The sequence below is a fragment of the Leptinotarsa decemlineata genome, unplaced genomic scaffold (genome assembly GCF_025532065.1).
Source record: "Leptinotarsa decemlineata unplaced genomic scaffold, Ldec_3_MD MMD2_P_RNA_scaffold_9, whole genome shotgun sequence".
NCBI lineage: Eukaryota > Metazoa > Arthropoda > Insecta > Coleoptera > Chrysomelidae > Leptinotarsa > Leptinotarsa decemlineata.
Window position 1 is genome coordinate 11,257,326 of NW_027412536.1, and position 27,846 is coordinate 11,285,171.

General features: G+C 32.8%; 1 protein-coding gene across 1 annotated transcript; it reads left to right on the forward strand.

Moving 5' to 3' along the window:
- Nucleotides 1-1,669: 1,669 nt before the first annotated feature.
- LOC111512992 (deoxyribodipyrimidine photo-lyase) lies at nucleotides 1,670-25,461 on the forward strand. Its single transcript, XM_074170607.1, has 6 exons — nucleotides 1,670-2,199; nucleotides 4,900-5,099; nucleotides 8,970-9,336; nucleotides 9,727-9,919; nucleotides 17,124-17,365; nucleotides 25,054-25,461. The coding sequence occupies exons 1-6, from the start codon at nucleotides 1,848-1,850 to the stop codon at nucleotides 25,302-25,304; spliced, it is 1,605 nt and encodes a 534-aa protein (XP_074026708.1). The 5' UTR covers nucleotides 1,670-1,847; the 3' UTR covers nucleotides 25,305-25,461.
- The last annotated feature ends 2,385 nt before the right edge of the window (nucleotides 25,462-27,846 follow it).

Consider the following 27,846-nt stretch of genomic DNA (forward strand, 5'->3'; position numbering starts at 1 on the left):
GAATAATCGCATATCATTGAGGAATATATTGTTACGTTTTTTTTCCGTGGATTGACCAATAATTGACTACACTGAACAATTATCGAACTTTATTTCACTTTAAATACAACAAACACTTCCACTATCATTTGAATGTATATCGCCTTACTAGATAGCTTCGCGTACCGCACTGTAACTTCCACTTGACTGTGTCGATATGCTCGTGACTATTGTTTATATATCGTGTAATCGAATGCGGTAGGAAATTCGCCAGAATTCCTTCAAAATCGGTAGCATGATTCTCGCTACATCTAGAGCGGCAGCGTACATTCGGGCGCTCTTAGTTAGGTCACGATTGGTTTATGGCTACCAGTGGCGGCCGGCGTTATTTCCTTTAGGGCATGATTTACAACAATATTATTGCTTCCTTTAACACAGCGTTGACATTGGTGTAAATTAATTTGCCGCATATCTATATAATAGTGAAAAAGATCTATCATGTTATTGTTGGGTTGCATAAAGTTATTATTTATTTCATATAACATACATATTATGTATTCAAATATTTTCAATGAAAATTCAGTAAGGCAAAATTGCCTTATATTCGATCCTTATTATCAGGTAAACCAACATTAGGTGTGTTTTGTTCCCACTAATCGTATTTATAGTGATGGACATAAACGAATTATTAGTAATCAAATTGTTTGAATAATCGAATTATCATACGAATTATAAATCACTCGCAATGCGCAGTAGAATCACTCAATGGACATCGAGAAACTGTACTTGTTCAGTATGTGGATGTACTATATTAGATTAAACTGTGAATTTTACTGTAAACTGAGAACAATGTTTTATTTCATTTTCATATACTGAGAATTTATTTTGAGTTCGTGAATTTATTGTACATTTCTCAATTGGCTTTGGTACTAGGTGTGTTTTGTTGATATTAATCCTATTCCAGATTGGATCATTCCCGTCAAAATTTATATGTTGTCCTGCTCGATCAAATAACTTTGGGCAGAGAACTTTCGTTGGAAAAAGCCCAATCTGGAATAGGATTAGTGCCAACAAAAACATACACTATCAGCGTTTGACTTGGAAATGTCTGGAAAATAACTGTAAAACAGTTATGTTCAAGTTCTGCGATGCGAATATTGTCAAATTAATTCAAATTATGGTCAAGTGCGTCTAAATGATAAAACACCAACCGTACCTATAATAAGAAAAAGACAAATAATTCGAATCTTGATATTCGATTCGATATCTCGAATTATTATGATAATCGAATTATTGATTATTTGTAATTCGAATTAGCCCATCAGTGGAAACCACAACGATTCGTGAAAATAGCTGACAAGACTAAGTTTTTGTTTCACCGTAACTATAACACTTTCCTAAAATTATAAGTTTAAATCATGCATACAATATTCTTACATCTTGAATTAAAATATATATTCCAAATATTTCATTACCGCCGAATGTTGTTCGCTGCTCGATGGAAATAACACAAGTATAAAATGCTAAAAGAACGAAATACAAAGAATGAAGCAGAGGTAGCGCATAATTTTTGTCGGGATTGAGTTGGGTACCAAAACCACCAAGCTACCTCTCTACTGTGGCCAAGCCACAAAACAGCTTTGTGGGCCAAACAGGCCAAGCTGCCAAGTCAACAACTGTCAATTGTGAAATTGTGGTTAGGGCACAGAACAGCCAAGGGGTTATGTCACACAGAATATTGGAATGATATATAAATAACGGTGCCAAACCTGAGGAAGTAATAAGTCGTCGTAATCATTTTGTGAAGGAAAAATCAAGTTTCACTATATAATTTTTTTGTCTAGATAATTATTCAATCGAATCTAAGTATGGCATCATTGAAACCAAGAAGCTCCTCTGGAAAAGTTGTACTTGAAAAGTTAACAAAAGAACTTTTTCTCAAAAATATTGTAGAATCGAGAGAATCACAGGGTGGAACTGATGAATTTGACTTCAATAAAACTCGCTGTCGAGTTTTAACTGACAATGAAACTGTTAAGGACAAATCTAATGGGATATTGTACTGGATGTACAGAGACTGTAGAATTCAAGATAACTGGGCCATGGTATTTGCACAAAGATTGGCAATTAAGCAAAAAGTACCTCTTTTTGTTTGCTTTACAGTGAAAGATGCTCATCAACAGTATCCCACAATGCGACATTTCAAATTTTTAATAGAAGGTTTGTTTGAGCATATCAAATATTAATATTTTTTTGTGAATGAATGCTTTTCATTAGTATTTGACTTCATTAGTTGGCCTTGTAAACTATTCATTTTAATGCAAGGAATAGGGAACTTCTGAAGTAGGTATATGTTCAGTAAGTTTATGTCATCTAAAGATTTTTCAGAACTAACAGGAAAAGGAAAGATTTTTTTATGGTCACTCTTCATCATATTTTTTTTTCTGATTGATACGGCTGTTGTTTGATGATCCATAGTTATTTCATAAACTACACCTTACGATTTGATCTTCACAAACTTTATTTTCAAAATATGTCATATATATCACGACATGTTTCACTATCACAGTAGCTTTTTCGTAGGGTTTGACATACTGAAAGTTAATTCTATTATATACCTACTCTAATTTTTATATACCCCACATAATCATAAGTGAGGGATACTTTCTCAGGTATTTTTTCGATCATAATTACCTAAAGAATCTACTCTTACGTACCTAAGGTACATCCTCAAATTATGACTACTTAAAGCATATTATATCAATTCTACGTCAATAATACATTGTCCGTTTCTGAGAAAACTAGTTCAGTAATGATGAATAATTCAAATCCAATTGGTCATTCAGTAAAATGTTTGAGTTTTTAAGTTTAATAATTCCCGTTGCTTCAAATAATTTAGCTTTCAACTTTTACTTTCTATGTCTAAAATTTTTTGAAATCTCCGTTGAAGATATGATTTTCTTCTAAAAGATTATTTGAATATGTTAAACTTGTTTTCTCATTTTTATAGCTCATATGATGTTCCTGGACGCGATTCCTAAATGTTCTGCAAGTTTGACCAACATAATTAAATATATATTTGGGCGTTTCGTCTCAATTATTTTAACTAACTTTCCCAACGTATTATGTCGGGAGAGGTATTACTTTGAGAAAGTTAGTAAAAGATAATAAAGACAAAACACCCAAATTCGAGAAATCAGGAGTTTAGAAACTGGCAGAACATTTGTGAATCGCATCCAGGAACATCATATGAGCTATGTAATTGAGATGCGGCCGTTAGATGTATAAATATTCTTTTATAGCAATATTTCTCCTAAATCTGACTGGAGTGATATCAACTGACCATAATGATCGGACAAACTCTCCACAACAAAGATGCATAGAAATCATGTTTTTTCAAAAACGCGAGAAATGGGATTGACTAAACTTTGTACACATGTTGATAGATGGTGCAAGATTCGAAATCTGTCACGCATATTTTGTTGAGACCATAATGTAAAAAATCTCTCATCTAATATCAATTCATTCCAAAATGTAAACAACATTGAAAATCGAAGTTTTTATTGATTGTCATGTTGCGTCACTTGAGTTGAACTCAGCACCTCTGTGAATGAAATACTGAAATTTATTGAATGTCTTTATTATTTTTATCACTAATGCTTGGCAAAATCATGTCACTAAAATTGCAAAGGCTGCCTCTCAAAAGCTTGGAACATAGTTCCGAACCAGAAAACTGTACATACAACTTTTGATGCTTTATAAAGCTCAAATCAGACCTTCTTTGGAGTATTGTTCTCATGTATGGAGCTCCGCCTTTAAGCATACCCTGAAGCTGCTGGATTCTATCTAGAAAAGAGTCATCCGCCTGATTGGAAATGTGACCATCACTTGCAACCTTGATAGTATGGAACATCGAAGAAAGGTTTGAGATTTGTCTCTCTTCTATAGATACTTTCACGGGAAGTGTTCAAGTGACTTGGCACATTTGATTTTACCAAGAGTGGTACATACCAGAAATACGCTATGGACTGTGGTTGTTCATCGTTTTGAGGTTCATCTCTGTACACCTCGAACTTCACTGATTAAAAAATCTCTCATTTGGAGAACTGCGTTTATGTGGAATAAACTTCCCGAGAACGTTTTCCCAAATGGATTTAATCTCCAGCGATTTAAATCCAATGTAAATCTCCACTTTCGTTCAGGCACCGCTCTTAGAGCGCCTTAAGGATTTTCCTGCAGTGCTTGTGTTTTGTTCTTGAAAAAAGAGAGTTTTTGACAAATGTTTTACATAGGGAAGGGGCAGAAGTGTTCACATCAGGGATATTCTATGAATCTTGTTCGTAACATAGAATAACCAACTTAAAACTAGGTCAGGTAATCCCATTAGGAGAAACCAAGCCACGCCCACCAATAATATAACACCAAAGTCAAATACCAGCATCGTATTTGTGTTGGAAACAACGGGAACAACAACTCAAGCACCAACCCAAGCACTGCGACCGTTACCACATCGCCTTTGATAATGTCTACCGCAGTTTTAAACGAAACTTCATGCATAAAAACCTGCAAAACACTTCCATAAAATCCGGAAAATAGCTTTCGCAGATTCACCTAAGAACTATCTTGAAAACATTGACATATTTTATATTGATCTGTGGCGGTGTAATAATTTAACAATTCAATTAGTAAACTCAAACTAAAATGCAAGACCCAACATTCGTTAAATTCCATTCTGTATTCAAAATAAAATTTTCAATTATTCTGATGACTAGGGAAATTTCACTCATCTGAAATTTAATTTATGAACTGAAAAAATAAATTAATGTCAAATTCAATGGTCACTGTTGTATCATATATTTTACAGCACTCACCGAACAAATTGTCTAAGTTACTAGGTACTCATACATTAATCTTCCGTAGGTTTGAAGTTACTTAAGAAGGAGTGTGAATCTCTGAACATTGGATTTTATTTATTGAACAGTGCACCCAAAGATTTGGCAAAATCAATTGTGGATAATAACATAGGAGGTGTCATCTGTGATTTCAGTCCCTTGAAACACCCTAAGAAATTACAAGAAGTTCTTTTAGAGCATCTAATTGATGATGTACCAGTAGTTCAGGTAATAACCTTTAAAAACTATTCACTTACTCTTACTAAACCTCTTTTTTTGTACCTACCCCTCGAATATTTCAGCAGGTGCAAAGTGAAATTAATAGTAATTGCAAAATACTGGTGACAATGTTGAAGCAAGCTCTTGTTTAAACCTCTGTTGTTTAGTAAAATTTTCAAGAAGTCACTTAGGCGATTTGGGGAAGAATATAGAAACAGCCGCTGTTACCAACTGGGATTAATTTTCTTAGTTCAAATTTAAGTAATGGTAGTTCAAGGAAAAAATTTTAAAAATCAGCTATCAGATATCTTTGATGATGACACATCCTACTCAAGCAAAGAAGGATATGACTAAGAAAAAAGTTATCGAGGAAATAGCTGAGAGTAACGGGTATCCTTTAGGTTAGGTTACAAAATTCAGAGTGTCTTCATAAATCATCAACTTTTCAGAAAGGTGAAGATTCCAAAGTGTAAAGTCCTATTATTACTCTTTATTAGCAAATAATGCTCTTCATAGTACAGTCAGTCACTTATAAAATACGAAACAATAAAAAATATATATATAAAATTAGACAAGTCATATTTTAAAAACAAGAAACTAGAAAACAAGAAGAATTATTGATGACAATTTCTTGAAATATATTCACTACATTTTCTTTTGAATGAATTTAATGAATCACATCATTTTATATGACTTGGCAAATTATTAAATGCAATCAGACCAGAACTATACAACGAACCACAACCTATATGTTCTCTGTTCATATAAAAATTTCCTATTCTATTTCTAGTGGAGTGTGTATGAATACTACTTGTGTAGGTTAACTAATCACTCAGATAATTTGGCAACATATTGTGTTTAATTTTAAATATAAATATTAGCATATTCATTGTTATCCTTTGTTTAGCAGACATAAGAGACAGTGTTTCCAACATGCATTTCACAGATGTGCGTTTATCACAACTTAATATTGCCCTCATGGCATATGAACTAAGATATACCAGTGAATTTTCTAAATTTTTGAAAAAAAAATTAAAGTTGGTTTTAAAAACTGCTTGTACACTTCAACAAGTTGTGCAACCTGAAAGACCATATGTCAGAAAAGAAAAAGTCTAGGATTCATGAATAAGCTGCGACTGAAAGTATGAAAGAATGTTGCTCAACCTAATCGGATTATAATAATTTGTTTCTATTAGATTATGTACATAAACATGAACATTGCATATGTTCAAGAATTAACTTATCCTGAGAGAGGCATTCACGGCCATGATAGGTCCGAAAGCCTCTGCAGGCTGGCCAAGACAAGTATAAAGACATCTCTCAAATCGTGGATGCAAATCAAATCACAAAACTGGTGAAACAAGCTCCTAAGGTTGAGGTAGGCAAAAAGTTCATGAAGGAACCCTCGCCCCAATTCACGGAATACCTGCTAATCCACAATCGCAATGTTGTAACGGTAGTGGTAGGTCTACTAGCAAGACATTGTCGGCTCAAGAAACTTGCTTGTGAAGCATTAGCAATGCTAAGATATGGGTGATGCAAGAATGAGAAACCAGAGGCTAATGTTGGAGCCAATATTATGGCTATGGAATCTCATCAAAGAGATCAAGGTAGATGAATGCTCTGCTAACCAAGACGAATCACAACATATCTCCAAAGGTCGCAGTGAACCAGATCACAGGTCAGCTCCTCTAATAACCTAATATATGAATAACTGGAATATATAAAAATTTCAAGTAACACATTTGACATATTTGGTTTTTTATTTTAACCAACAAGCCTAAGGTCGCTAAACATCTCAGAGAATGGCCACAGAAGAAATGAGAAATGCTTGAAATTGTGAAGACGAATATATGATACCAGGCTCTTGAAAGTTTAGAAATGGAAAAATTTGGTATGAGATCTATGAACAGCGATAAAGGTTCCATTCCAAACATCCCATTGTTTATTCGCTTGCAGAATACAAAAACCATTGAAATATTAGGTATCATAACAAAGTCATTAACATATAAATTAGGAATTAAGTTACAAAGATAAACTATCACAATAAAGTAATACATTCGGAATTATTATTTAGATTGCATAGATTGCATTATATAGAATTCCAAACTTTGGACACAGATACTCGGGAAAAAGTTATTGACATAATTCACAAAAAATTTCTGACACAAAAGAATAAACTCCTACGATTAATTCACTTTAGATTTCCCAAGAAGCGGGCCCAAAGTTTGGATAACTATTTTAATCATAAGTTTCTCGACAGATTTGTAAATCTATCTGACTCGAAGTTTACACTAAATGAAACGAGATTGTTAGAATAAGCCCTCAGTCATAACATAAAACCATATATAAATTCTACGACCATAGAATGTTTAGGTATAGAAACGGAGCTGGCTCTGAGAGGTACTAGTAATTATAATGAACATGTCGTGGCAAATATTTGGAAATCTGAACCTGTTGGATCAAATTCAGTCTAATAGGAAAATTAAAATTGCAAAATCATTCAAGCAAAGAGCTAAGGATAGTGAAGTGATTTTTACGAGAGCAGATTACGGTTATTGCATTACATAAAAATGACTATCTAGGCACAACTCTAGACTTCCTCGATTCAGGGAGCTACGAGATTCTGATGAAGAACCCTACAACTATGTACCAGAAATGGTAAAGGAAATTCTCAAGACAATATAATTAGTTATGAAAGGAAGGGACAAATGTAGAGAATTGATCATGAATCCACAACCAATCAAACTGTATTCTCTTATTAAATTACACGAAACCTATTTCCCAATTAGACCTGTGGTGTCATTTGTAACAGCACCTACCGTAAAAATCTCAGAAATCCTTATAAAACTGATTCAAACCTATACCATTTCAAGCCGAGATTCAGTATAAATAATTCGTATCAATTAGTGAATAATATTAAAAGCGTAATTCTTCCTGATAACGCGAAATTAATATCTTTTAATGTCCAAAATTTATTTCCCAATTGAAACAATTGGACTGGTTGAGCATCTCCCAGACAGAATCCACCTAAATCCACTAATAAAACAGGAAATTTCAGATTCACTTACTATTCGTCTATCTCCAAATTATTTTCAATTTGACGAAAAGAAAAATCATGCAGTGAAGGACTAATAATGGGGAACCCTTTGAGTCCTTTGGTGGCTGAATTTTTCATGGATAACATAGAGTATTAAATCCCTAATAATCAGTTAACTAACAGTTTCTTGTACTGGTACAAATACGTAGATGATATCTTAGTCTGTTTTACTGGTTCAGATAGGCAAGCAGGCATTTTTGTTGAATATGTAAATTCCATCCACCCGTCAATAAAATTCACCACTGAAAAAAAGTTTTTTGACAACACAACCTCGAGCTAAAATCTAATACTTTTTTCCCTTGTATAATAAATAACTATTCATGAGACACATTTTATGCCAGAGGTTCGAATTCCACCTATCAAGTGAGAAATCTATGAATGTTTTAATTTCACTGTAAATATATACCTGATTATTATTTGTTATATTTTTTGTAATATTTGAAGTTTTTTATTGTAATAGTGTTAAACTGAAAATGAATAAATAAAATGAGCTTGACCTATGTAACACACTCTCACATTTTCAGAATGAACAAAATGTCGAAAAAATCGTGCAACACTGAATAAATATTGAGCCCAAAGCTCAGAATGGTAATAAATATTCATATGAATATCCTACAACTAGTTATGATGAATCAAGTATTCAGCTGTTCATTGAACAAATTAAGTTATTCCTTAATAATTGCATCAACAATTTTCAATCTGAAAATTTTTCTGAATTATCTGAATCCTAACATTCACTATAACTTCAATAGAATTCAATATTCTCACAAAAATTATAGGTAGACGCTCACAACATCGTACCAGTATGGAAAGCATCAGATAAACAGGAAGGAATGGCAAAATTTTTGAGAACAAAGATTACAAAACAACTACCGGAATACCTAACAGGATTTCCCATTATTAGAAGACACAAGTATTCTGGAAAGCTTAACTTTAAAAATGAAATTGAAAGTTTTGATGGCGCCTACTCACATTATACTCCAAAATGGGATGTTCCAGAAATCAAATGGGGCGATGGTCCTGGAGAGAAGGCGGGGTATTCTATGCTGCTTGATTTTATTCTTAAAAATCTGAGGCACTATGGAGCCACTAGCAATGATCCATCAAAGGATAATTCTTCAAAGTTATCACCCTGGATTAATTTTGGTATAAGAGAACTGCCTACTAATGCATAAATTATTTTGGTGAAGATTTGTTATCATCAATGTTTTCATGAATTGAATAATATAAAATAATTTGTTGAACTTGAACAACTTGACTATCTATTCACTTTGTAGTGACCCCCAAATAATTTCAAATAATCGAAATAATTTCATTTTTATAAAATACCATAAAAAGTCAATAAATTCGTTTTAGATCACTTTCAAAGACACCCTTAAGAAAAAGTAGTTTTTTGAAATTGGTTTAATTATCTAAAAGAACAATTCCTACAGCCAGTTTACAAGTATGTCAACTCAATTTGTGAAATTGGTTTACTTTGTTTATTTTTTTGACAACTGTAAAAAGTAAATTACAAATGATTCATTACTCTTACAGGTCAAATTTCTGCACAAAGATGTGCTCTAGAAGTCAAAAGCGTGGATTCGATTTACAAAGAACAATGTGATAAATACCTAGAAGAACTCATAGTACGTAGAGAATTAACAGATAACTATTGTTTTTTCAACAGCAATTATGACAATATCAATGGAGCAGCTAACTGGGCAAAGGAGACACTAAAACTTCATTCGTAAGTGAAAAGTATTCATTGACTTCAGTGGAAAAGCAAGAGTCACTTATTTTATTTTTGGTTTCTTGCATAATTTTTACTTATAATTTGGGCTTCAAACTTGAGAATTCGACTTAAAACTTATAATTTTGTTTTTTCAACTCGTAATTTCAACTTTGCACTTGTATTTCTAACTTTGAAATCATTATTGTGACTTTGAACTTCACAACTGTAATTTTGACTTTGCGATAAAAATTTGAATTTATAGAGCATGTAGTTTGAAATATCTGGTGACTTTTCAGAGCATGCTCTATAGTTCTATAGCATTGCTCTGAGGGTATTTTTCAATTACATATTTTGTTTATATGGGAAATGAAAGTGACTGAAAAGTTAAAGAAGAATGATTCCCAAGAGTTATTTGTTATTTTATTCAACATATCATGCCTTATGGATAAAGAGTTATATTTTATCCTTTTTGGGATTGTTGTCAAGCTTTCTATATTTCAAGAAGTCCCAGACCTATTCAAATAACTCTTTATTGTGAAATTTTCACTGGACAATTCACAAAACTGCAACACGTGTTTCACTATACAATAGCTTCCTCAGGAACATACGATATTCTAAGGAATAATCCTACAACTCTGTACTAAAATGCGGTAAAGGAAACCTTTAAATCATGGTTATGAATATAAGTGATGAACGCAGGGCAGTGATCATAAACCTACAACCACCCATTAAGATACATAAAACTAATTTTCCATTTAGACCTGTGTTGTCGTTTGTAACTGCTCTAAATTTCCAATTTGATAAAAAGTTTCATTTATGCAGCAAAGGGCTGATAATGGGGAAACCCATTGAATCCTTTGCTTGCTGAATTTTTGTGGATAACTTTGAAAATGAAATTCATAATAATCAGTTGATCAACAATTTCTTGTACTTGTACAAATATGTAGATGATATCTTAAGGCCGTTTTACTGGTACAGGTAGGCATTTGGGCAAGTTTGTCGAATTTGTCAATTCCATTCACCCATCAATTAAATTAACCACCGAAAATAAGGTGAATAAATCAATAAATTTTCTTCATTCGACTCTCACTAAGATTAATAATAAGCATGAAGTAGCAGCATTCAATAGTATGCTTCACAGAGTATTGAATATTTCACAGTCAGAAAGTAATTTTCAGAGAGGAGTGAGTTTTATCAAATAAATTAATGTCAACAACGGCCATAAGGTGAATATGATTGACTCCAATCTTTCCAAAAAACGACAAAAAAAGACATTTACCAGATCTTTCCCACTTGAAAAAACGATAATGATCATCATAGGACATTAACATACTTTAGTGAACCCACCAATAACAGCTTATTTTTTTTTAAAGAAAGACTCACTTAAAACAATAAAGACAAAACTTCAGTGGCTTCAAAAGGCTTATTATGACTATTCATTTCAATCTAAAGACTCTAAAAAATTATGGAAAAACCTAAAGAATATTAATGATACAAAAAGTAATACTGATTTACCAATTCCCTTGCAAAATCCTGAAGAAATCCATTATTATTTTGTTTCAGTATTTATTGTTGATGATATTGATAACAACCTCCTAGAATACTACAATAGTAATAAATATCCAAAATTAAAAAATCAAGAAAGTGTGTTCAAATTAAAATTCATCTCAGTTAATCAAATGAACGAAGTCTTAGCTACTATCAAATCGAATGCCACTGGTTTTGATGGTTTATCCATCAATATGATTAACTATTGTACTCCGTTTATAGATAATTTTCTTACTCATATTTTGAATTGTTGCTTAGAAAAATGTTATTTTCCTAATCTATGGAAAATTGCCATTGTCAGACCTTTGAGTAAAGTTTCGAACCCAGTGAACTACACTGACCTACGTCCTATAAGTATTCTCTCTACGCTTTCAAAAATATTAGAAAAACTCATTCATCATCAAATAAGTTCATATCTATATGAAAATTATATTATTCCTGATTGTCAAGCCGGTTTCAGAAGTGGGTATAGTACATTTGCAGCCCTCGTTCAGGTTACAGATGCCATAATTCGAAACTCTGATAATAAAGAGTTGACAGCTCTAGTTGCCCTAGATTTTTCGAAGGCATTTGATACTATAAATCATTCTCTATTATATTTCAAATTGAAATATTATGGATTCTCGGATGAGTTAGTCTTGCTACTATTTTCCTATCTAACGAATCGCTGTCAAACGGTATATTATAATAATAAAATGTCGTCAACTCGAAATGTTACTTCTGGTGTGCCTCAAGGGTCAATCTTAGGACCTTTACTCTTTATAATCTACACCAGTGACATCTTGAATTTCTATGAAGCACTCAAAAGTTCAGGCCTATGCAGATGATACGCAATTGTATACCAACTTAAACATCTACAACTATGGAACTATTCAAAACCTCATCAATTCCGACCTACAAACCATTTCTAATTTAGCTGCGCAACATAATCTAAAATTGAATAGGAATAAATGCCATTTGATGCTTTTCGGTAATAAAAAGAATAGGGCTATAGTCGCACAACATCTCACAATTAGAATTGAGAACACCATACTTCCCGTTGTGAATTCCATTAAAAACCTATGTATTATTTTTGATTCTGACCTAAAATTTGATTTGCATTTGAATGATTTGCTTAGAAAATCGTTTGGGACTCTCAAACTGATTTATTCAAATAGATATTTTTTCAGTCGACCAATCAGGAAACTTCTCATTGAGTCGTTGGTCTTATCACGGTTCAACTATGGTGACATTGTGTACAGCGATCTTTCAAGTAAATTTGATTTAAATCGGAAACAGAAAGTACAGAACTTCTGTTGTAGACTTGTCTATTCTTTAAGAAAATTCGATCATGTCTCGAGTAAAATCAAAGAATTAAATTGGCTGACAATGATCAATCGTACTAATTATAATCTTTGCAATTTTGTGTACAAAGTATTGAGTTACAAAATTCCCACATCACTTTACAATAAACTGATTCCTAGGTCTATGCTGCATTCATTGGATGTAAGATCAAAAAATAAACTGCATGTCCCTCGTCATAAGACGTCACTGTTTCAGAGGTCGTTCACTTATCTCTCCATCAAATTCTACAACTCACTGTTATACAATTGTATGCAATTTTCGAAAGGAGAGTTAAGAATCATTCTGAAAAAACACTTTCTGAAAAACACTTCCTGATTACCAACAGCAACTTGAGTGCCGTGTCCTGAATTTACCTTTAACCTTTACTTACCTTGTCACAATATGTCATCTAGATACCTATGACATAAATTATTATTATGTGATGCGTTTTTTTCATCGTGTCTTTCTCTCTATTCATCATTTTAGTTGATTAGAATTGTACATTTTAGGTTAAGTGTAAGAGTAGCCTTTGGCTAAACTGCGCCTATTTTGTACCTTCACCAATAAAGACGATTTATTATTATTATTATAAATAGATCAAGAGTATATAAGTTTACTCGTAATTCCTGCCCAAACTTTTACAATGGCCAAACGTGGAGAATTTCTTTTCAAAGAATAAAAAACAGGAGTCGTTTCTGGAATGTGAAGACCAATTCCACATTTATCTACCATCTTTTGGCAGACAGACATCAGTTCAACCACGTCTATGTCGTATTTCATTTGAAAGAGAAATGTTTGAAACTTAATTGTTGGATTGACAGGAAATTAATAGATTCAAAATCTTCGAAAATTTATTGAATGATCAAATACAATTGAATTCTTCTCCTGTGATGAATCTGTGTTCTAATGTGGAAATTGGTAATTAGTTTACAACATGTCCCTTTAATGAGTTGGTTAAATTAGTTTAATTTTTAATTAGTTTATACCTAAACTCACCTAAAATTATTAGTTAATAAGTACCCAGAAGGTCATATAATTAAAATTGTTATATAAAGCACTAAATAGGTAAAATTTTAGTCAGTATGAAAACGCCTGAGGAAGTTATTGTATATCGAGGTTTGATATCCTAGGAGTTTTTACCAACAGATTTACACTTGACTTATTTATTTATTTATTCTAAATTCGGGACACATACAGGTAAAAGAACCTAAACAAGTATCCACTAAAATACAGATTGTGCTAACAAAACTGGCGTTCAACAGGTAAATGATCTAAATGCTTAATCTAAAACATAAATGATTAAAAATTGAATATTTTCCTTATGTTACTTTTATACATCTGTAAGGACATGGAGAAAACGTCCAAATTGAAACAGTATCTGTTGAATGAGTCTGTAATTCTATTTATTGGAGAGTTTTTCCCCACATTGGTGTTATATGTGGAAGTAGCTAATAAATATTTATTCCTTGTGTTTCTCTGGGGTACATGAAAGGACATCATTGCTATCAACTCAGGTGAGTCAATAAGATTCGTTAAAATTTTATAGCCAAACACTAGATCCGAAGTGATTCTCCGTTGTTCTAGAGGCTGAATGTTATAATAGTTACGGATTTGATTAATAACAAACCTATTTTGCAGTCGTTCTAAACGCAATTTGAATGTATTATAGCAAGGATTCCATATAATGCTAGCGAAATTCAACTTGCTATAAACAAATGCATAATAGATAGTTTTAATAGCGGCTTCGTTGTTGAAGTCTCTGCACATTCTATTGAAGAAACCCAGTGTTCTGTTGCTTCTATTTACGACATATTCAACATGGCGATTGAAATTCAATTTTGTGTCAAAGTATACTCCAAGGTCCTTGATATATTCTACTCTATTTAATGCAATACTATTCAACAAATACTGAAACAATATGGGTGAATGATTTCTATAAAACGAAATACATGTACATTTTTCCACGTTGAGTTTCAGCTTATTCTTATCACAATATATTACAAATCTAGCAAGGTCTTCCTGAATTTTTAAACAGTCTCTTATGGAGGTAATTTTTTTAAATATTTTGACGGTCGTCTGCATATAACAAAATATTAGAATAAAGGAAACAAGACTGTATGTCATTTATGAATACTAAAAACAACAGTGAACCCAGGTGTGAGCCCTGAGGTACCCCTGAGGTAACCACGAAGGGCGTCGACTTGAATCCATTGATGCTAACAAGTTGACTACGATTAAATACATAAGAGGACAGCCACCTAAGAAGATCGCCCTGTACACCAATTCCAGCAAGTTTCGACATGAGTATGTAATGATCAACCTTGTCAAAAGCCTTGCTGAAATCAGTATACAGTGAATCAACTTGTTCACGGCTGTCCAGTGCACTCGAGATATATTCGGTGTAAATGACTAAATTTGTTTCGATGGAACGTTTAGCGAAGAAACCATGTTGAATGTCACAGAGTGAGGTCTTTAAACTATAAAATAGTGAATCATAAACTATGCTTTCAAATACCTTACTGAAAATAGAGAGTTTACTTATACTCCGATAGTTATTGACTAGATTTCTACTGCCTGAGTTTTTATATATCAGGACGAGAAGAGCCGTTTTCCAAATCTTTGGGAAGATACCAGACTGAATAGATGTATTGAAAAGTTTACAGAGTGGGTGGCATAAACTGACTGCACAGTTTTTAACAAATTACGATGGATAGCCGTCGATTCCTGCACCTTTATTGACGTCTAATGTGTTCATTTTTCCAAGCACTAATTCAGGAGTGAAATGGATAGAATGAATCAAATTGTTGTTGCTAAGATGCGCGCAGAAATTATAAGATTGTTGATATGGACTATAAACAGAACTAAAGTAGTTGGCAAAAAGTATACAAATATCTTTGGCGTTATATCTGCAATGGTATCATTAAAATTCAATTTATTAGGAATACCTACACCATTTCGACAACTTGACGCGTATTTCCAAAATTTCTTCGGGCAGACTTTGATATCTGTTTGAATATTATCAATGTATGCTTTGTAATTTTTGAAGATTAGATTCTTGCTCCTACGCCCGAGTATTTTAAATTCCTCATAATAATACTGATAGCCATACTAGATAGAAATGACAGAACAATTTGTTACAATCCTGTATTCTAAGAAGAATACTTCGGAATTTCTCAAAAACTGTATAAAAACTTCAGTAATTCATTATTTCACTATTTATTGTTGTGGAAACTTGAATCTGATGAACAGAGGAGAATGTTATGCTAGTAATTGAGTTGATCCATTTCAACATTTAACACCTGTATTTAGGTTATCTGCTCATTGCCAGTATATAATAAATGCAATGTGTTCGTTATTTGTATAGAGTAACGAATTTGAAGTGAAGGTGTATGAAAATCATTTACCTACTTAAGAAATGCTAAAAATTTGTGGACCGATTTTCACTTTCAGGTTGAAATTATGAATTTGAAGTATGTACTTAAATATTTCAGATTTAATCAAGATCACAAGTTTAAAGTTGTAATTGAGAAAGTTGAAATTACAAGTTCGAAGTTAAAATTACAAATACAAATATGAAATTTTTGGCTTTCTACTACTCCATCTTGATACAGAAAAATGTGGGAATCTTCCAAAGAAATATCAATGAGGTTACGTACAGCGCCATTTGCCCGCGAATGGATCAAGCAATACTGTCGATAATTCTGTCAATACAGATCCCGAGCTTGTGAGTTACAAACAAACATACATACAGATGAAGCTAATATAAAGCGTGTAAAAAAAGTGTTTTCTGTATAATTCAGTGTTATATTTATTTCAAAAGAATTTTTCTTTCGTGTAATTCAATGTTTATATGAAAGTAGCTGTTTCAGGAAGGATTTTTCTTTCAGACTCGTGTCTGAAAGTTACTTCTTTGCATGATCTACACATCTATGTATACAGTTAATTCTTTTTAAATTAATTACTTCCTTGCTTTCTTTGGAAGATTCCCACATTTTTCTGTATCAAGAAAGAGTAGTAGAAAGCCAAAAAACTTTCTTTCCCAAAAATTTGTCATTCCTAAAAATATAACCCCTTCAAATTTAATATGAAATTATTCAAGAAATAAAGAAATAACATTTCAGTTTCATAATGTAAATTATGATAAAATATACATATCTTGGGATTAATTACTCAAAACAATTAAAATTAATAATTCTCTTCAAAATGTTCAGGCCTGTCAGAAAATTCTATTCTTAATTGAAAAAATAGTCCTCTCATTGAATTAACTTGGATTTGTAATCATCAAACTTTTATGACTATTTTCCATGTTGTCATGAATCATATGTACTTCTGTAAAGAATATTTGTAGGAAAGACAAAAGAACATGGGTATATACAAGAGAACAACTTGAGAAAGCTGAAACACATGATGAAATGTGGAATTCAGCACAACTCCAGGCTCATCATGAAGGTAAAATTCATAATTATATGAGAATGTACTGGTGTAAGAAAATCTTGGAGTGGACAGAATCTCCTGAACAAGCCATTGAATATGGGTTATGGCTGAATGATACATTTTGTCTAGATGGTACAGATCCTAACGGATATGTAGGTGAGTAAGACAAATATATTTCGGAGGGGTGCATAGGAAATACCCAATTTTTTTTATCCCTTGATTTGACTTCGCAGTTCCTTTTGTTATTAATTTTTATAAAATCACTTCATCCTAAATCATGAATAAAAATCAAGTCACATGTATAATTTTAATTCTTCAGTGGTGGATATGATACATTTTTTATTAATAATATTTGAAAAATTCGTGGCTCCACCAAATTTATTTCGTACTTTTAGAAAAGTGAATGTTTGAACTGGATTATGTTCTAATAACATTACTGTTAATTTGGAAGATATATGTTTTTTCCACCTAAACGAAGACCAGAAAATGAAAAAATACTGAGAACCTAATTGAAGCAAATACCCATTGAAGTTCCACTTTTGCATGAAACTAGATAGTGGCAGTGAATATATTCAATTCATCTATTCCATTTATTCCTAGACTACCTGTTCAAAAACTAACCTCCTTACCCGATTTTGGTTGTGGCAAGGTGTGCCATCATGTTGGTAATATAACATATGACTTCTGTCAAATGGTACATCTTCCAACAAATTTGATAAACCATTTCGGAGGGAATCTATAAATGTCTCCGTTCAGAGGCCCATTAAAGAAATATGGTCCTATGACGTGATCCCCAATTATGCCCCACAAAAAATATCGGACTAGGGTTTTAAAAAAAAAATTCAACACCTTGCATCTGGAAAACATTGCATACCTGGACTCTTTTTCCATAAAATCAGCTCCTGAACATGCCTCTACATTTTTTATCTCAATTAAGAAACAACCTGTATACTGCTGTAGAACATATGGTTATCTGCCATGAAAAAAAACATTCAAACTCATATAGGTACTCATTTGTCAAATGTTCAGTGTTACATTTCCTGAAAGTAGTTAAAGATTTCAAGGAAACCTCTCAACTAGAGTTTCATGTTGAATAACTTTTTTCGAGATCAATTGCCCTAACACCAAACTGATATTTTTGCACTCGACGCGCGTTTCGCCAACAAATTTAGCATCTTCAGGAGAAGAAAATTGATACCTAGTCTAGTCTGGTTAATCCTTATATAGTAAAATTTGTTACCTGAGGTTGTATACCTGAAGTCCAATATGGAATTTCTCGGTAATTAACTACCTGCAAGTTCTTGGTAATTATTCTCTTCCTAACAGAAGATTAAAAAGCGGGCTAAACTAGATGGGTACCTTATCGCCATTCATGCTGTTGTTACATTATGCTATTTCTAGACTCTCGCATGCATCGAGTAATTATAATAATAATATGTTTATTATGAAGAAACTGGTAGCTACATTACAATTCAGATACTATAAACATAGAAACCTCATATTAACCAGGTTGGTTGTATGAGTTGACAACTGATTTCGTAAATCCCCGACCTTTCTGTGTTTTCTAGTCTATCTTTTGGATTACCAAGAAGCTTTTGGTAATCCAAAAGATTGTTGTCAAGATTGCAACAGCAAATACATCGGCCAGAACCGACGAGCGAATAAAACCCGCTTCAAGGAGCATTGTGCACACATGAAATATGGAAGGATAGAAAAATCCAGTGTCACCCAACATGATCTAGACAAGGACCACAGAATTGGTGAGAACAATCTGAAACTGATTAAGCATGTGCATGACACCAGGCTACTCGATGCATGTGAGAGTCTAGAAATAGCAAAATGTAAAAACAGCATGAATGGCGATAAGTGACCCATCTAGTTTAGCCCGCTTTTTAATCTTCTGTTAGGAAGAGAATAATTACTAAGAACTTGCAGGTAGTTAATTACCGAGAAATTCCATATTGGACTTCAGGTATACAACCTCAGGTAACAAATTTTAGTATATAAGGATTAACCAGACTAGACTAGGTATCAATTTTCTTCTCCTGAGGATACTAACTTTGTTGGCGAAACGCGCGTCGAGTGCAAAAATATCAGTTTGGTGTTAGGGCAATTGATCTCGAAAAAAGTTATTCAACTTTCACACCAAAGGTTCCAATCTCATCGTTAGAGTTTCATGTGGCAAGAATCAGTGGTAAAACCGAACAATGTTTTAACCTACCAACACCGAGAAGCAATATGTTATTCAAATCTCCCTCATTTGTATTCAACATGTATATATTTAAAAAAATAAATAAAAAACATTATGTTTGGGAAGCAATAAATACTTATTTGAAAGAAAAGGGAAATTAAACTTTCTATGTTTTTTACCACTTTCATTTGTAACTAACGCTACTTATTGTATAAGTAAGAAAATGTCCGTGTAGGACGAAATTGCAGTAACGTTAGTTACAAATAAAAGTGGTAAAAAACTTAAAAAGTTTTATTTCTCTTTTCTTCATTATGATTTCCTACCACGTAGTAACGGCTACATCCATCAATTAACTTATTTGAAATTTGTTTTTGAAGTGAAAACTTCGCTTCGTTACCTAACGCGTAACGGTGCCAGTTTGTCTGGCTTCCCTTCCTCTTACGCATACGTCAGCGGAAGGCAAGCCCCTTCTCTCTCGTCGGATAGTCGATCAGTATTTAGTGTGCGTGCGTTAAACATGCACTGTTGACAGTATTATAAAAATCTAACCAGTAAGCACGTAATATTCTTTTATTATATGAAACGTGGCTTAAAAATGATGATACAAATTTTGTGTATGTACATTATTAATACCATTATTTAATCCTACAAAAGTAACAATTGACTTATGGTAGCTATAATATATGTATATAAACAAAATAATCAATAAAAGATTTTTATTAATAAATTACCTTTCCTTACATTATCATATTAATATACATAACCTAAGCTTTCCTCAAGTTATGCAATTTCAATATTGGATAGTTTAACTTAGTTTAAGTTATCACTTCTGTCGAGCATCTCGAGACGCACCCGTTTTTTTATTCCATGAAGGTATTATTGTTACAATATATGTATATTCAGTATATTCAACACCTCCATCCTAAAACTGTATTATGTTTGTAAATCATCAAACACTTACTCAAAATTTAACGTATTCCAAAAACACTTTATTGTGAGATTTTCACTAAATTGTTTTACAAAAACGCAACACGTGTTTCGCCATACAATGGCTTCATCTGGCGTGTCTTTCAACTAATTCTACACATTCAATACTAAATATATATATAGTTTATGGAGTACCTGAAATCAAAGTACCTGTAAACGAAGTACCTGAATTTTAAGTAGCTGATATTTTACCTGAGTTTCTAACGAATTAAATTACCTGCACTTATGTTCCATTTTCACATTTGAAAAAATATATTCAGTAACGGAGAGTTATTGAGTTCTAATTGATCATTCAGTAAATTACCCGAATTCCTGAATCTATTGATTTCTAAACATTCTAGATGATTAAGTTTCAAACTCTTCTCTTCTAAATGTAACACCTCGTACTCATGATTGAACTCGTGTCCTTCTGCTAAAAGATGGTTTGCAAATGTGGAATTGGTCTTTCTATTTACAAAACTACTCCTATGTTCTTTAATTCGTTGGAAAAATGTTCTTCCTGTTTGCCCAATATACAGTTTTGGACAGGAGCCACAAGTCAGCTTATATACTCCTGATCTATCCGACACCAAAGTTTTGTCCTTATTGTTTTTAATAAATTTACTTAGGTTATTATTCGTTCTATAAGCTACGTTTACTCCTTCTTTCTTCAAAAAACGGGCAATATTCCTGTTTGGTTCCCCCACATATGTCAATGTCTTATAACTCACGTTATCGCATCTTGAATATGGGTAGACCAGATCCATGGCTTGCTTTTGTCGTTTTTTGGAAAGAATGGAGTTTACAATATCTACCTTATAACCGTTATTAATCGCTATTTGTTTGATCAAATTCAGCTCTTTCTGGAAATCCCTATCAGACAGTGGAATATTCAATAATCTGTGAATCATACTATTGAATGCAGCAACTTTATGCTGGTACGGGTGTGTGGAGGAATTATGTATGATAATGTCCGTGTACGATGGTTTGTGGAAAATTGCAAACTCATGTTTATTGTTATTTTTCGTAATGGTTAAGTCCAGGTAATTTATTGAATTATTTACCTCCCTCTCAGTGGTGAATTTTATTGACGGGTGGATGGAGTTGGCATATTCAATGAACTTGCCTAATTGCCTATCTGTACCAGTAAAACATACTAAGATATCATCTACGTATCTGTACCAGTACAAAAAATTGTTGGCTAACTGATTATTATGGATTTCATACTCTATGTTATCCATGAAAATTTCCGCCAGTAAGGGACTCAAAGGATTCCCCATTATTAGTCCTTCATTGCATGAAAAGAATTCTCCGTCAAACTGGAAATAATTTTGAGACACACAAATGGTGAGTAAATCAACAATCTCTTGTTTTATCAGTGGATTCACACGGTTTTTGTCTAAGAGACACTCCACTAGTCCAATTGTTTCAGTTGGCGGGATACTGGGATATAAATTTTGGACATCGAACGATATTAATTTTGAGTTATCTGGGAGGATTACGTCTTTAATATTATCCACTAATTGATAAGAATTATTTATACTAAATTTAGGCTTGAAATTGGTATAGGTTTGTATCAATTTAATCAGGATTTCTGAGATTTTAACAGTAGGTGCCGTTACGAACGATACCACTGGTCTAATCGGGAAATTGGTTTTATGTAATTTAATAAGAGAATACAGTTTTGGTGGTTGTGGATTCATGATCAATGCTCTGCATTTATCCTTTCCATTCATAACCAATTCTATTGTTTTGAGAGTTTCCTTAACCTTTTTCTGGTACATAGTTGTCGGATCATTCCTCAGAATCTCGTAGCTTCCTGAATTAAGGAAATCTAGAGTTTTTCCTATGTAGTCCTTTTTATTTAATGCAATAACCGTTCGACCTTTATCTGCTCTTGTAAAAATCACTTCATTATCTTTAACTTTTTGCTTAATTGATTTTGCAATTTTACTTTCTCTATCAGACTGAATTTGATCAACCGGTTCAGATTTCAAAATGTTTGCCGCAACATATTTATTATAACTACAGGTACCTCTCAGAGCCAGCTCTGTTTCTATACCTAAACATTCTATGATCGTAGAATTAATATATGGTTTTATGTTATGACTGAGACCTTTTTCTAATAATCTCGTTTCCTTCAATGCAAATTTTGTGTCGGATATAATTCATAAAAAATATCTGATACAAAAGAATAAACTCCAACGATTGATTCAGTTTCAACTTACTGAGAAACAGGCCCAAAGTTTGGAAAACTATTCTAATCATAAGTTTTTCGACAGATTTGTAAATCTATCCGACACAAAATTTGCATTGAAGGAAACGAGATTATTAGAAAAAGGTCTCAGTCATAACATAAAACCATATATTAATTCTACGATCATAGAATGTTTAGGTATAGAAACAGAGCTGGCTCTGAGAGGTACCTGTAGTTATAATAAATATGTTGCGGCAAACATTTTGAAATCTGAACCGGTTGATCAAATTCAGTCTGATAGAGAAAGTAAAATTGCAAAATCAATTAAGCAAAAAGTTAAAGATAATGAAGTGATTTTTACAAGAGCAGATAAAGGTCGAACGGTTATTGCATTAAATAAAAAGGACTACATAGGAAAAACTCTAGATTTCCTTAATTCAGGAAGCTACAAGATTCTGAGGAATGATCCGACAACTATGTACCAGAAAAAGGTTAAGGAAACTCTCAAAACAATAGAATTGGTTATGAATGGAAAGGATAAATGCAGAGCATTGATCATGAATCCACAACCACCAAAACTGTATTCTCTTATTAAATTACATAAAACCAATTTCCCGATTAGACCAGTGGTATCGTTCGTAACGGCACCTACTGTTAAAATCTCAGAAATCCTGATTAAATTGATACAAACCTATACCAATTTCAAGCCTAAATTTAGTATAAATAATTCTTATCAATTAGTGGATAATATTAAAGACGTAATCCTCCCAGATAACTCAAAATTAATATCGTTCGATGTCCAAAATTTATTTCCCAGTATCCCGCCAACTGAAACAATTGGACTAGTGGAGTGTCTCTTAGACAAAAACCGTGTGAATCCACTGATAAAACAAGAGATTGTTGATTTACTCACCATTTGTGTGTCTCAAAATTATTTCCAGTTTGACGGAGAATTCTTTTCATGCAATGAAGGACTAATAATGGGGAATCCTTTGAGTCCCTTACTGGCGGAAATTTTCATGGATAACATAGAGTATGAAATCCATAATAATCAGTTAGCCAACAATTTTTTGTACTGGTACAGATACGTAGATGATATCTTAGTATGTTTTACTGGTACAGATAGGCAATTAGGCAAGTTCATTGAATATGCCAACTCCATCCACCCGTCAATAAAATTCACCACTGAGAGGGAGGTAAATAATTCAATAAATTACCTGGACTTAACCATTACGAAAAATAACAATAAACATGATTTTGCAATTTTCCACAAACCATCGTACACGGACATTATCATACATAATTCCTCCACACACCCGTACCAGCATAAAGTTGCTGCATTCAATAGTATGATTCACAGATTATTGAATATTCCACTGTCTGATAGGGATTTCCAGAAAGAGCTGAATTTGATCAAACAAATCGCGATTAATAACGGTTATAAGGTAGATATTGTAAACTCCATTCTTTCCAAAAAACGACAAAAGCAAGCCATGGATCTGGTCTACCCATATTCAAGATGCGATAACGTGAGTTATAAGACATTGACATATGTGGGGGAACCAAACAGGAATATTGCCCGTTTTTTGAAGAAAGAAGGAGTAAACGTAGCTTATAGAACGAATAATAACCTAAGTAAATTTATTAAAAACAATAAGGACAAAACTTTGGTGTCGGATAGATCAGGAGGATATAAGCTGACTTGTGGCTCCTGTCCAAAACTGTATATTGGGCAAACAGGAAGAACATTTTTCCAACGAATTAAAGAACATAGGAGTAGTTTTGTAAATAGAAAGACCAATTCCACATTTGCAAACCATCTTTTAGCAGAAGGACACGAGTTCAATCATGAGTACGAGGTGTTACATTTAGAAGAGAAGAGTTTGAAACTTAATCATCTAGAATGTTTAGAAATCAATAGATTCAGGAATTCGGGTAATTTACTGAATGATCAATTAGAACTCAATAACTCTCCGTTACTGAATATATTTTTTCAAATGTGAAAATGGAACATAAGTGCAGGTAATTTAATTCGTTAGAAACTCAGGTAAAATATCAGCTACTTAAAATTCAGGTACTTCGTTTACAGGTACTTTGATTTCAGGTACTCCATAAACTATATATATATTTAGTATTGAATGTGTAGAATTAGTTGAAAGACACGCCAGATGAAGCCATTGTATGGCGAAACACGTGTTGCGTTTTTGTAAAACAATTTAGTGAAAATCTCACAATAAAGTGTTTTTGGAATACGTTAGTTATGGATTTTCATCAAGTATCGGCCGATTCCATCATATTACTCAAAATTTATTTTTTTCTTTTTTTTTAATATTTCATGAATGTATAACTATTATGATACTTATATATTTCTTATATTTAGCTCTTTCATCTCAAAATTATTTACTGTGTCCTGTAATTGGGTATAGTACCTGTTTGAAAGTTTTTTTTTCGTGTATTTTTGATATTTCAAAATCTTCATTCTTTCCTTAGGCGTTATGTGGTCGATATGTGGTGTTCATGACCAAGGATGGAGGGAACGAGAAATATTTGGGAAAATTCGTTACATGGTCGATTATAGTTTGAGACGTAAATATAATATGGATGCTTATTGTGCAAGATTTGGGCGTAAAATTCTGGGAGATTCCAAAACAAAAGCTGCTATTATACCTAAGGAGCCGAAAGAATCGAAAGGAAAAAATGAAACAAAAAAAGGAAAAGGAATTAAACGAAAGGCTACTTGAATTTGAAATTATATTTGAAATGAAACTTCACATGTCATAGACATCTGCACAAATTATAATTCATTTGTTTTGAAATGCAACTGAATACCTCTTGAACTACCTCACATATTTTTACCTGTATTTTAAGGTTTTGGTTAATAAATGTTTTTATACTTTATATATACTTTTAATTAATTTTCAACTCGCTTTTTCGAAATTTTCAATAGTAAAAAGTTTTTAGAGGATAATATGATCAGAGTCTACTACATAGTAAAAATCAACCAGTGATTTCTGAGCCTTTGACTCTCATAGTTAATTCCACTTTTATTAATATACTGAAAATGTCAAAGGTATTGCCAGTATACAAAAATAAGGGCTCTCGATCTTACTATATCGCTACTTAGTCAGTTTTCTAAGATTATTGAATACTGTTTCTATCAAAGATTGTATGATTACTTTGAATCATTCAGATTATTTTCTTCTAGTCAAAATGCTTATAGAAGCCAAAAACTTTCTTTCCCAAAAAGAAATAAATCTACAGTTGGTGCAATTGATCAACTCATTAAACATACGCTGGAAATCTTGGAAAACAAACAGCAGACTTCAGAATTATTTTTTGATTTGAGCAAAGCTTTTGACCTCGTTGACCATGACATACTGTTATACAAATTTCAGTTTTATGGTATACGTGGCTCTGCATTGAATTGGGTTGGATCTTACCTGACTGATCGTAGTCAGCTGGTCTGTGTGAATAGAATGAATTCTGAAAGAAAATGTATATCAAGAGGGGTACCTCAAGGCTCTGTTTTGGGACCCCTTCAATTTTTTGTTTTTATAAATGATCTTCCGAAATTTTGTTCAAAAGCTTCCATTACTCTTATTTTTGCGGACGATACTAACATCTTAGTATCTGCGGGAACTATGTCCGAAGTAATTATCAAAGCTAATGAAATGCATGAATTTGTAATTAAAAATACAACAATTGATAAAAGCTATTTAATCAGATTAAATAATGAAACTTCACATCAAGTTAATTGTACTAAATTCTTAGGTGTTGATGTTGATAATAAACTTACCTGGAAGTTCCATGTTGGTAATGTCAAACTAAAGCTCAGTAAACATATATATTCACTTCGCCGGTTAAAACAGTTTCTCTTGATGTTCTCAAGCTTTTAAAGCACAGTTTAATTCAGTCACTGATTTCCTATGGTCTTGAACAATGGAGCTTATTAGCTAAAGCTACCTGCGTGACATCCGGATCCAGGAAATTATACAAATATATAGTTATAGCTGCCTCCGTGGTGATTTTGATAGGTTTCTTGTAAACACAAGATCTATCAACTGAAACCACAAATGTGCGTTTAGCTCCTGCTGGTGGCTCCGTTCATTTGTATTTCTATCTTTTGGTAACCAAGTGTTGCCCATCCTTACACTTGGCTGCACCATACTGATGATGGATATATATATTTTAATATTAATGTAAGTCAGAAAAAGGATTTGAAGCTTTATAACTTCTGTTTAATTATCTGTGAGCGCTTTCGACAGCTGGTCGTGCTGTCATAGGCCAGGGGTCTCCAAACTACGGCCCGCCAGTGTCATCAATCCGGGCCGCGACAGCCAATGACTTACTGTCATCAATCTGGCCCGCGACAGCCAATGATTACCTAATAGTTACTATTGCTATGATAAGTTGAAGAAGAAAACACAGAATGATAATTACTCAGTTTTATTTACTTGCAAGGTAAAATTTAACGACAGAAATGATGACAAAGAAAACTTAACTTAAGTATCTAAGTTTAAGCATATTATGCTTAAACTTCATTCGCAATGACATCAAAATCTGAAAAACGAGTATCAAAATTTATCTTCAGAGCACTCAAAGTTTCGATTGCAAAATTGACGGGAAATTCAGTCTATGTAGTGTGGCTGAATATTTCACATGTTTCAAAATGTGTGAAACATTTTTTACGTAATTGCGATTGAAATAGTATTATTTTCTGCCTGAAGGATTTGATATTGGTGTATAAATCAGGGAGAAGCTGATTTTCTCCTTGCAATCTCAAATTCAGTTTGTTCATATGATTTGTCAAATCGACATAGAAGGCTAACTTCCACATCCATTAACTATTTTCTAAATCGGCAAAAGGGCGCTGCTTCTCATTTAAAAAAATTTTCTATCTCTGCTTGAAGTTCAAAAAAGCGTTTAAGGACTTTTCCGCAACTAAGCCAGCGTACGGCAGTATGATATGGTAAATCATTTTCTCCAATCGCGGAATTGTCGGTGATTCAGCCCAGTGGATCTGATGAAGTTAACAACTGATATGACTGATTTTAGAACTTCAGACAAATCCAAACATTTTCCGCACAAGGACTGTTGATGAATGATACAATGTAAGACTAATAGTTTTGAACCACCATCATTTTCTACAGCCTTTGACACAACTGCAACCACTACTTTATTTTTACCATACATATTTTTACCTCCATCAGTTGTTATTGATTTCAAATTTCTCCATCGAAGGTTCTTTTTATTAATGGCATTTTCAACTCCCTTAAAAATATC